At 48.6% G+C, this 12,138-nt stretch overlaps 1 protein-coding gene across 1 annotated transcript in view; it reads left to right on the forward strand.

Annotated features, from left to right (window-relative positions):
- Nucleotides 1–12,138, forward strand: part of WHRN (whirlin) — a 54,990-nt gene that overhangs the window by 15,033 nt on the left and 27,819 nt on the right. The window contains exon 2 of the mRNA XM_058818375.1: nucleotides 1,555–1,770. Within this exon, the coding sequence (XP_058674358.1) occupies nucleotides 1,555–1,770 (216 nt within the window). The remainder of the gene's footprint in view (nucleotides 1–1,554; nucleotides 1,771–12,138) is intronic.

The raw sequence follows: 12,138 nt of genomic DNA on the forward strand, positions 1-12,138 counted from the left end.
AAGTGAGGGGGCTGGAGAGGACTTGGGACAAGGGTGAGTGCTGCTCTGCTCCAGCACTGCCCCCTGTCCTGCTCTGACTCCTCTCCAGAGCTGTTGCATGATAGAGACCACGTACCATAAAGGAAAGATGAAATAATAATGAAAAATAAGCTATAAACAGCAAAGATCAGCCCTTGTACCTTTTGCATCATGGTCTAGCAAGAAAAACCAAGCAAAATGAATTTAAGTTTGCCATCCCAAAACCCAAGTGAGCTACTTACGAGCAGCTATTATTGAGTGAACCTGTCTCTGTGGCAAAAAAAGTCCCAGGTTCAGCCCATCCTGGCCGTGGCTCTGCCCACCTCACCTCCCCATTCTGCTCCACTCTGCTCTTTCCTGGCTGATGGAAAAGCTTTTCCCTGTGTTTTCTCAACAGCAGCTTTGCCTTCACTCTGCTGCAGCCAGGAGAGAACAGAAAAATCCCAGCTTTTTATGCAGGAGAAACATCCTGGGGAAAGGATTTCTCAGAAAATGTCATGGTGACACATTAACCCCTTGTCCTTGGCTTGACACAGCTGGACTGGGATTGGTCATTCATTAAAAACAATTCACATGGAGCCAAAGAACTTCTATTTTTTAGAAGATATCATGGTGACACATGTCCCAGACATTAATGACTGGGATTGGTCATTAATTAAAAACAATTCACATGGAATCAATCAAAGATGCACCTGTTGGTAAGCAACCAGACCACAATCCAAGCAATCAAATAATTATTGTTTACATTTCTTTTCTGAGGCTTCTCAGTTTAAAAATCTTGGAGAAGGGATTTGTCAGGAAATAATCATGGTGACACATTAACCTCTTGTCCTTGGCTTGACACAGCTGGACTGGGATTGGTCATTCATTAAAAACAATTCACATGAACCAATCAAACATTCACCTGTTGGTAAGCAAACTCCAGACCACAATCCAAGCAATCAAATAATAATGAAATAATAACCTCCAGACCACAATCCAAGCAATCAAATAATTATTGTTTACATTTCTTTTCTGAGGCTTGTCAGGAGAGAAATCCTGGGGAAGGGATTTGTCAAAAATATCATGGTGACACTTTAGCTCCTTGTCCTTGGCTTGACACATCTGGACTGGGATTGGCCATTAATTAAAAGCAATTCACATGAAACCAAAGATGCACCTGTTGGCAAGCAACCTCCAGACCACAATCCAAGCAATCAAATAATTATTGTTTACATTTCTTTTCTGAGGCTTGTCAGGAGAGAAATCCTGGGGAAGGGATTTGTCAGGAAATATGATGGTGACACACTAACCCCTTGTCCTTGGCTTGACACAGCTGGACTGGGATTGGCCATTAATTAAAAGCAATTCACATGAAACCAAGGATGCACCTGTTGGGAAGCAACCTCCAGAGCACGTTTCAAGCAATCAGATAATTATTGTTTACATTTCTTTTCTGAGGCTTCTCAGCTTCTCAGGAGAACCATCCTGGTGAGGGGATCTTTCAGGAGGCACCATGGTGACACACTGACGCGTTGTCCTTGGCTTGCCTTGCAGGTGCTGAAGGGCTGCAAGAAGCTGAACCTGTCGGTGCACTCGGTGGGGCGCATCCCCGGGGGCTATGTCACCAACCACATCTACACGTGGGTGGACCCGCAGGGCCGCAGCGTGTCCCCCCCCTCGGGGCTGCCCCACCACCAGCACAGCTCCCTGCGCAGGGACAGCGAGAAGAGGAGCCACCTGCAGCTGCTGCAGGAGGGGGATGAGAAGAAGGTGAGCAAAGGGGGGGGTCACACACAGCCCTGGGGGGCTCCTCCCATGCAGCTGCCAGCCCTCTTTGTCCCCCTGTATTGTAAATCAAAGGTGACACTGATTAAGGGGTCTTGGGAGCTTTTCGGTTCTCTGTGACCCTGAGATTGTTAAAAGTCTCTTTTCCCAGACTGGCACTTGAAGAATGAGCTGGAACTCTTCAGTTCTCCATCTCAAGGTTGTTTATTGTTCCTTATCTATAAAAATTTTCTCCTGTCCTGCTGAGGTCCATCCAGCAGGACAGTTCCAGGCACTCTGCCTGCCCCCAGGGCAGTGTTATGTCTTTATACTAAAAATTACATGTACAATGTTTACAATTACTTTCCAACACCTATCACCTATGTTAGACAGTGAGCTTCTACTCTAAACCAATCCCAAAGTGCCACCATCACAGCAGAAGATGGAGGCCAAGAAGAAGAAGGAGAAAGGCTGGACACACCCAGATCCCTCCATCTTGCCTCCGGAACCCCCATACCAGAAACCCCAAAATCTACTTTTCCACCCTGTGATAACTTCACTAATATTCTCCTTAAACTGTTGTGGCTTGCTGATCTTCATCTAAGGTTGGTAATTTGCTCCACGGGTCACAATCAAACCCACAGGTGTTTTGGGCTCTGTGCCAGGGTCTCTGAGCCCCCTGGCAGGGGTGTTGGCTGCTCAGGACAGCCAGAGGGATGTTCTGGGTTCCCACAAAGGGGAGAGAGAATGATGCATCTGACTCCATGGACATCAGAAGGCTAATTAATCACTTTATTATACTGTACTATGTACATTGTATCTAAACTGAATCTGCCCTGCACTCACCCTTGCTCACAACTGCTCACCCTGCACTCATCATCTCTGATTCTCTCCTCACTGTCCTGTGACAGTCCCACACACACCTGGCCCTGACAGGCCAAGGGAACAAAACATCCTCACTGTGGGTAAACAGTCTCCATATTGCATTCTGCTTTGGCACAACACAGGCACAGCAAGCGAGATAAGAATTGTGTTTTCCTTCTTCTCTGCTTGTCTCCCAGCTTCTCTCTGTTCAGAGCCATGTGAATACCACACCGCTGGGGTTGTCACCTGTGTCATCCTGCTCTGGGCTGGCTCTCCTGTGTCACAGAATCACAGAATAATGAGGTTGGAAGAGACCTCCAAGATCATTGAGTCCAACCTATGCCCTAACACCTCAACCAGACTATAGTACCAAGAGCCATGTCCAGTCTTTTTTTAAACACATCTGTGATGATCTTCACAGGGGTTCTTGGATGAGGGAAGAGACGAGCATCTGACTCCATGTTTCAGAAGGCTTGATTTATTATTTTATCATATATATTATATTAAAACAATACTAAAAGAATAGAAGAAAGGATTTCATCAGAAGGCTGTCTAAGTATAGAAAAAGAATACAATGATAACAAAAGCTTGTATCTTGGACACAGAGTCCAAACCAGCTGACTGTGATTGGCCATTAATTACAAACAACCACATGAGACCAATCCCAGATGCACCTGTTGCATTCCACAGCAGCAGATAACCATTGTTTACATTTTGTTCCTGAGGCCTTTCAGCTTCTCAGGAGGAAGAATCCTAAGGAAAGGATTTTTCATAAAAGATGTCTGTGACAGGGAATGGCTTCTGTAGTGACACCAGGGCAGTGTGGCCAGTGCTGGGCTCTGACAGAATGAAACCACCAGCACATGGAATTTCCAGCCCTGCTCCCTGGCTGGGAGCTGCCCTCCTTTAGCAGCCCTTGGTGTAAGGGAAGCCAGCACAGGCTGCAGTATTTGATCTCAGGGATTTGATGTCTCCTCTCCCTCACACTTCCCAGGGCCAGCCAGGCCTGCAGAGCTGTCGCTGCAGTCACAGTGCTCAGGTGCCCATGGAGGGAGGGACAGACGGACAGGGAACCACATCCTATACAAGCAGGACGTGCTGTTTCCGCCACATGGAATATGTTTCTAATAATGTTCCCTCATTGCCCCCATGGAATATCAGGAGTCAGCACTGCCTTCCCAGAAACACAGAATTGCTTGAAGCCTTGGTTATTTCTATCCTTTTATCCTGATATCACTCTGTCTGTGCCCAAAATGTCCTCAGCTCCTGCAAGGGTCTGTGACCTTCCCATCTCAGCCAGAGGGGCAGAAAAATCTAATCCAGGGTGAGGCAGTTTGCTGATGAAATATTCATGTGGGCCGCAAGGGAGAAGGGCCTATTATTTTTATTTTAAGGAGAGGAGGAAAGCAGGTTCTGCTGGCTCTGTCCCCACCCCTGCCACCCAGTGTCACCTTGGCAGAGCAGCAGCAGCTCTGGGGGGTTGTTTTTGTGCACATCCCTCCTTCAGTCCTGGCTGGGTGTGGGTGTGAAAGGCTCAGATGCCTGGAGCTGGGGGTCCCCTGCCTGTGGGGTACCAGTTGTGGTTTTTCTGAAGCAGGATTGAAGGCACTTGAGACAGGAATTCATGTTGGGACTCAGGTGTTTATTCTTTCTTATCAGTAAAACAGTCTCACTGCTGTGAGTTTGCAATAGTGCAGAGCTCTGGGATCTAGAGATCCTTGTTTTCCATGGCTATGCTGTGTGGGACAGGTGCTGGATTTCCCAAATTTAGCATTTTCCTGTTGTGATTGGTGAGTTCATGTCTCATCAGAGCCCTGTGCCCCCAGGGGGAGTCTCCAGTGGTCAGGAAGTGTGAAAGGAAGGGTTTGCAATAGTGAAATGCTGCTGGAGCCAGGCTAGACAGAGCAGCAGGTGACAGCCCCAGCCCACCCCAGGATGTCACAGCCTGCTGAAAAGCTGGGAACTGCTTCCCATGCTCACCCTCTGCTCCAGAGCACTTGGATTTTTATTGTCTGCCCAGGCTTAGAGTCCTCTGGATTTGTCACAGCAGCAGCAAGAGCCATTTGTGCTGTGAATTGTCATTGATGGACTTGTGGGATTGACAGCTTATTTCATTAAAAGCACTTTGGAAAGCCTCAGATAGTGAAAACTCAGAGGTGCTGCTGAGCTGGAGGAAGATGAAGTGTGCAGAGCACTCTGGCAGTGCTGGGAGTTCTCTGAGAAGCACCATTCCATCAGCTGAATTGGTGCCTTAATGTGCTTATTGCCAGGGGAGCTGCTTATTCCTGCAAGCTTTTGGTGCAGCAGAAGAAAGAAAACATAATAAAGGGAGTGAGAACATCTCCTCAGCTTCAGGCACTTCTGGAGCCAAAAGTAGCAGTAATTATTTTTAAAAAAAAATAAAATATCAGTGCTAATAATGTGTGGTTTGAATGTTTGAGACACTGCTGGTGCCTAGTTGAGCATGAAGGATAAGAGATGCAGGAGAGGGAAGGAAGGGTTTCTCTCTATTCGTCTGTAATGACATTTGCAGTGGGAATGAGCCAGCTCCCCATGTCTCTCACTGTTTGCTTGCTCTGAGCTTGCTGGGTTTGGTTTTGTTTACAGCTTGAGGGATATCCAGGCTGGTGGGGGGCTGGTTGAGTTGTGTGAGACTGGAATGTGGGATGGGAGCTGTGATGGTGTTCACAGGGGTCTGAGGATGAGGGAAGAGATGAGGATCTGACTCCATGTTTCAGAAGGCTTATTTGTTATCTTATTATATATATCACATTTAAACTATACTAAAAAAAATAGAAGAAGAGGTTTCATCAGAAGGCTAGATAAGAATAGAATAGCAAAGAAGGAATGATAACAAAGGTTTGTGGCTCAGCCAGAGAGTCCAAGGTACTGACTGTGATTGGCCATTAATTAGAAACAACCACATGAGACCAATCACAGATGCACCTGTTGCATTCCACAGCAGCAGATAATCATTGTTTACATTTTGTTCCCAAGGCCTCCCAGCTTCTCAGGAGGAAAAATCCTAAGGAAAGGATTTTTTCATAAAAGATGTCTGTGACAGGGAGCCACTGGTGCAGAGCATCCTGGGGATTAAAGGCAGGGAATGGTTTGGGTTGGAAAGTTCCTTTCAATCCCATCTAATCCAGCCCCTGCAGTGAGAAGGGGCATCTTCAGCTTCATCAGATTGTCCTGAGCCACATCCAGCCTGCCCTTCCATGTTTCCAGGAGTCTTCCTCTGCCTCAGGCATTCTGTAGCCCTATCCCAGCAGATTTACCCAAAAATTCCATTTGTGTCACAGCCCAGCCCACCCTGAGGGCAGCACTTCCACCTCTTGGTTATTTCAGGCACTTTTGATGCCTTGTGCAGTCTGCCCTAGAACAGAGGCTGGACAGAGCTAAAGAATAAAGCAGGGATTTATTAAAAGGATCTCCTCCATGGATCCACCTTGGGCAGCACCAGAGCCCAGCCAGGGCTGCACCCAAGATGAACCAAAATGGCCCCAAAATGCACGACCGGGCACGGAGTCTGTCCCTGGGATCAGTTCTGCTCCATTTGCACCTTGCAGTTCATTGTCCCATTCCAGCTTTAGCCCAGGCAGTCCCACCCTGCTTGTTTTTCTCTCTCCAGCCCACGGTGTTTGTGCTCCTGGGCTGAGATTTGGGTCATTTGTCCTTGGTGCCCAGCTGGAGCAGGAATTGTTTTGTCTCCCTGCTCTGTGCACAGAGCTCAGCATCCCCTGATGTGAAGCCCAGACCCACACACTAAAGCAGCACAGAATGTGAAAAATAGAAAAGCTAAAACTGAGGCATCACTTTAAGCAGAAGCAGCACCCAGAATTGATGTTGGTGTTTACCAAGCCCTGCCCTGTGGGGAGGCAGCGCTGGGCTCAGCAGGAGATGGAGCTGGGATAGGCACAGGACCTGGTTTGGTCACTGCCCCTGTGCTCTGGGTCACCCCCAGCCCTGGGAGCTGCTCCCTGTCCCCAGTGCTGGACATTGGGTGACAGCCCAAATCCTGGTGTGGCTCATTATAGAGCAAGAATTCTATTATCATTACATTGCAAGGGTTCTATGTTGCTAGAGCTCCATACCTCCTTGATGTTTCTTGTAGGCAGCTCCTCAAGGCACTGACTCTTCCTTATCCTCACAGCAGCCAACTGACTCCAGTTCCCCTCAACCAACCAACCCACTCTTTTATAACTCTTCTTCTTATTGGCTGCAGCTGTGGCCTGTTAACATCAGGCCTGCTCCTAATCCTTAATAATTGGCTCAGCTGCAACTCTTTAGGGGGTAAGATTACTTTCTATACTTCCTTTATTTACTTATGTTCTATCCCCTACACTAGGGATGTGCCCTGGGCACAGGGTGACAGTGGCACAGCTCTGGTGGCCCTGGCACCCCCGGGTGCCCTCAGGACTCAGTTGAAGGCTGTGAGGCAGCCCTGCCTCCCCACCCTCGCTGTGTGCACGATGTCTAGACACAAACTGTGGGGTTTCCTTGGGAAGCAGGAGGAGGATGAGCCCTGCCAGCCTCCCCAGGCGTTGTTTGTGTTGTGTGGCAGCAGCAATGGCCTGGAAATTGCTGCCAGCATGGCTGGAACCTCCTCAGCCACCCAGCTGTGTGCTGAGCCTTACTGGGGCAGGCTAATTCCTGCCTGAAAGGCCTTTTTCTAATGGCAAATTGGAATCTGTCAACAGGTAATTCCATAAAGCCAGACAGCAGCAATCCTGTGCAGAATCAGCTCAGAGCAAGTCCCTCACTGATGATGGCATTTTTATTTCCCCCCCCCCTTCATTTCCTGCTACAGGAGATGGCAGATGTTTCAGCCTTGAAACAGAAATTAAAAATGTGACCTTGGACTTCCTGATGGTTCTGTGTGATGCACACAGGAGGTGCCTGGGGCTGTGGATGGCACAGGGAAGGAGGTGGGCACTGGGTAGTGATGTGCTGTGCAATGCCTGGCAGAGGGTGGGGATGGCCTTGCCTCAGTGTTACTGTGCCTCCAGGACCTAAAGGGGCTCCAGGAGAGCTGGAGAGGGACTGGGGACAAGGGATGGAATGACAGGGCACAGGCAATGGCTTTAAGCTGAAGGATGAGAGAATTAGATGGGATATTGGGGAGAAATCCTTCCCTGTGAGGGTGGGCAGGCCCTGGCACAGGGTGCCCAGAGCAGCTGTGGCTGCCCCTGGATCCCTGGCAGTGCCCAAGGCCAGGCTGGGCAGGGCTGGGAGCACCTGGGACAGTGGGAGGTGTCCCTGCCATGGCAGGGGTGGCACTGGATGGGATTTAAGGTTCTTTCCAACCCAACCCATTATTCTATCTGGGATGTCCTCAGTTTCCCCCACAGAACAGCTGCCTGTGTTTGCTGCCTGGTTTAGGATGGTATCAGCACAGCCTGGATTTAGGACCTCAGGGTGATCTCAGCTCTCCCTGAGGGAGCTTCAGCCAGGGGGGAGAGTGGAAACAAAGTGGAAATGGCACCAAGATGCCCTCTCTGGGTCAAGCCTTGGCACTGGAGTGTTAATCACAGAGGTGCCAGCCTGAGGGGAAGAGCCCAGGCACAGGGGCTTGGCCTAGGCAATGCTGTGCTGAGGCTCCCAGAGGGACCCTGGATCACCACTGGGAACAACTGAGCACATCAGCCTGGTCTCAGGTTAAGCTCCCTCCTTGGGCACAGCTGGGCTCGTGCTTCAGTGTTGTGACTGTGTTCACAGGGGTTTTCAGATGAGGGAAGAGATGAGGATCTGACTCCATGTTTCAGAAGGCTTGATTTATTATTTTATGATATATATTACATTAAAACTATACTAAAAGAGTAGAAGAAAAGGTTTCATCAGAAGGCTAGCTAAGCTAAGAATAGGAAAGAATGATAACAAAGGTTTGTGGCTCGGCTCTCTGTCCAAGCCAGCTGACTGTGATTGGCCATTAATTAGAAACAACCAACATGGGCCAATCACAGATGCACCTGTTGCATTCCACAGCAGCAGATAATCAATGTTTACATTTTGTTCCTGAGGCCTCCCAGCTTCTCAGGAGGAAAAATCCTAAGGAAAGGATTTTTCATAAAAGATGTCTGTGACACAGTGTCACCCCAGAGCTGTGTGTGGGCTGTGGGGCCAGGCTGGCAGGAGGGTGAGAATGGGACAGCCAGCAGGCAGGGCCACCCCTCCTGTCACCACCCCAACTGTGCCATCACTGCAGACCCTTGGAAAGGAGAGTGCAAATTGTCCCCTGTGGTCCCCAAGCCCTTGGCATGGAGTGGCTCAGCCTTTGCTTCATCCTGGCAATCAGCCTATCCTGTGATCCCTTAGGATTCTAGCTATACAAATACATTCCATACATTTGTAAGCCTGCAGTTCTTTAGTGTGTAACTCCAAACTCCACACACAGTGTGAGCTGCAGCTTTCCCATTTGGGGCAGACACAACAATTCCTCTCCAGGCCTGGCAATCAAGGACACCTCACTGCCTCAGGCCCCAGAGATGGAATCAAAAGTGAGTTTGGGGGAGCAAACTTGGGGTAAATGACTTCATTACCTGAAGCTGTAATTGGCAGATTAACCCCCAATAATGGCCCAAACTTATAAAAGTGTGAAACCTGTGACACCATCATCCATTTTGGGTGTAGGCCCTGGGGGAGGTTTGTCTGCCCTAAATGTACCTGAAGGCTTTTCAATAAATAGAAATGCTTTTTATTGCCTTAATTCTGTCTGGCCTCTGGTTTTAGGTAGCCCCAAAGGCCTCACCTTCCCTCCCCAGGCTGAGCCCAGCTCTCTCCCTTCCCCAGCCATTCCCAAAATCTGCAGTGAGTCCCTGAGCTGGCTGCTCCCTGCTCTGCCCTGCTGTTCCTGGCAGCTCCTGCTGCAGCTATTAGCTGATTAAGAGATTCAATTAAGCCCTGAGCAGCCCAGCTTTCTGGGCTGCCAGCAGGTTTGCACACACAGCTTGGGTTTTTTGGTTTTTGTGGCTCCAGGATTTCTGTATCCATGCCTTTCAGGCCTCTGGAAGTGCAGGTTTGCACACAGAGCTTGGGTTTGCACACACAGCTCAGGTTTTCTGGTTTTTGTGGCTCCAAGATTTCTGTATCTGTGCCTTTCCTGCCTTTGGAAGCCCAGGTTTGCACACGCAGCTTGGGTTTGCTGGGTTTTGTGGATCCAGGGTTTCTGTATCTGTGCTTTTCCTGCCTCTGAAAATGCACAGGTTTGCACACACAACTCAGGTTTTCTGGTTTTTGTGGCTCCAGGATTTCTGTTTCTGGCTCAAATATTTCTGTTTCCTTGCTTTTTATGCATCTGGAAGCACAGGTTTGCACACACAGCTCAGGTTTTCTGGTTTTTGTGGCTCCAGGATTTCTGTATCTGTGCCTTTCCTGCCTCTAGAAGTGCAGGTTTTCACACACATCCTGGATTTGCTGGTTTTGTGGCTCCAAGATTTCTGTTTGGGGCTCCAATATTTCTGTTTCCTTGCCTTTCCTGCCTCTTGAAGCACAGGTTTGCACACACAGCTTGGATTTGCTGGTTTTGGTGGCTCCAGGATTTCTGTATCCGTGCTTTTCCTGCCTCTGGAAGCACAGGTTTGCTCACTGCAGGGCAAACCATCCTCTGACACCCCTTGCAGGTGTTTATATGAATTGGTGGCATCCTCTCTCAGTCCTCTCTTCTCCCACAGGCTCCTCATCAGAAAGTCCCTCTCACCTGATGCCTTCACATTTTAGCCTTTATATTTTTCAAGCCCTGTTCTGCATTAGTGTATGATTCTAAACTCCATATAAAGTGTTAATTCATTATCTCACATTTTGGGCAGGCCAGACAGAGCAGCTCACGTGGCAGCACCTGAGGAGCAGAGGCACAGGGGGTATCTCTTACTCCATCTGATGCTCTCCCAAGGTGGGGGAGCAGCTTCTCAGCTTACCAGGATAGTGTTGAAGGGAAATGGAAATGTCAGCCTGCAGAGCTGCCCCTCCTGGAGCTACCCCCAGCACACAGAAATGTCATTCAGGGACTTACAGGTGGAATTTTGCCATTCCCAGTCTATTCTGGTGTGATCTGGGATTCCAGGCATCTTGCTGCATTTCCCTAACTTGTATTTTTTTCCCATGCTGGGGGATTTTTTGAGAGGCACGGTCACGGGGGGTGAAAAACTTACAGCAGGGAAATCCTAAATTTCCCTGTAACAGCACTTCAGTAAAGTTGAATCTTTTCCTAATTTTCAAAAACACTCAGCCAAGTGTTCTGTGGTTCAGAGCAAGGTTTCCCTGTGAGGAGAAAACCAAAAGTGCCCTTGGAAGGGACAGGCAGCTGCTCCTTTGGGTGGGTTCAGTGCCCAGCTCATCTCCCCTGGAGCATGAAGGTCTCTGTAATTCCTTTATAATCTTTCCATGCTAAAATTGTTTCCAGCACTTTCTGCCCTTTAAAGCAGGGAAAAAAAAACCCCAGGGAACATCAGGTTTTTCAGAGAAGGATGCTGGTACAGGTAGTTGATGTTTTACAGTTCTTATTCCAGCTTTGCATCCATTTCTCTAAATCCAGAATTTGGAGCCTTAGGTGGATTTATGTCCTGCTGCTGATTTCTGTGTTTCTGTCACCGAGACAGAAAATGGGTTTTCAATTCCAGCCACTCTAAGGCTGGCCTGAATTCCCTCTGTGATGCTGTGTCCTCTAGAAAGATGGATTAATTACTGGCTTGAAGCTGGGAATTATTTTTCCATCCAGGTAAATGTTCAAGATTTTGGTTTGACTGCAGTAAAAGGGTTTAAATATAAAAGCCCTTCACAAACAGCTTGTTTCTGGCTGTTTCTATCAGTGTGAAACACATTTTGGCTTTTCTCATTTGTTTTTATTCCTGCTGTCTGCTTTTACCCAGAAGTGACTCAAAACTTGGGAGCAGAGCAAAAAAATAACCCTGGAGTTATTAATTTTAAAAGTGTCGTGCAGAGAGGGAACAAAGGCCAATTTAAATGGAGAGTCCTCGAGGGGGCTGAGCACAGGATTGCTCTGCCCTTCAAATCCCCACCTGAACACCCAGATCTTGTCAGGCCCTGTGAGGAGGAGAGGGTGGATGAAGGCAGATGGAAGCTGGGTTTGTAAATCAGCATTTGGTGGGGAGAACATCTGCCCAGGTACTGCTGGCAGGTTGTGGGAGGTATGAAGTGGCTGCTGCAGGATGTGCTGGATCTATGGAAGGGGTGTTAATTGGAGATAATCAGGCACATCCCTATGGGGTTTGTCCTGTGAGGAGAGCCTGGAATGGCCCTGCACAGTCAGCTCTGCCCAGGGAATGGCAAAGGGCTGGAGCTGGGACATTCCAGGCTGGGTGGAGGGGGATTGTGGCATTCACATTCTGAAAAAATCCCTTCACCCAGGGTTCTTCTCCTGGGAAGCAGGGGAGCCTCAGAGAAAAGGAAAACAATTCTTATCTCATTTGCTTCTCCTGTGTTGTGCTCATGTGGAATGTGTTTGGAGATTGTTTACCCACAGGTGATTGTTCCATTGCATTCTGCTGGGAGTTG

Source organism: Ammospiza caudacuta, chromosome 21 (genome assembly GCF_027887145.1).
Source record: "Ammospiza caudacuta isolate bAmmCau1 chromosome 21, bAmmCau1.pri, whole genome shotgun sequence".
Lineage (NCBI taxonomy): Eukaryota > Metazoa > Chordata > Aves > Passeriformes > Passerellidae > Ammospiza > Ammospiza caudacuta.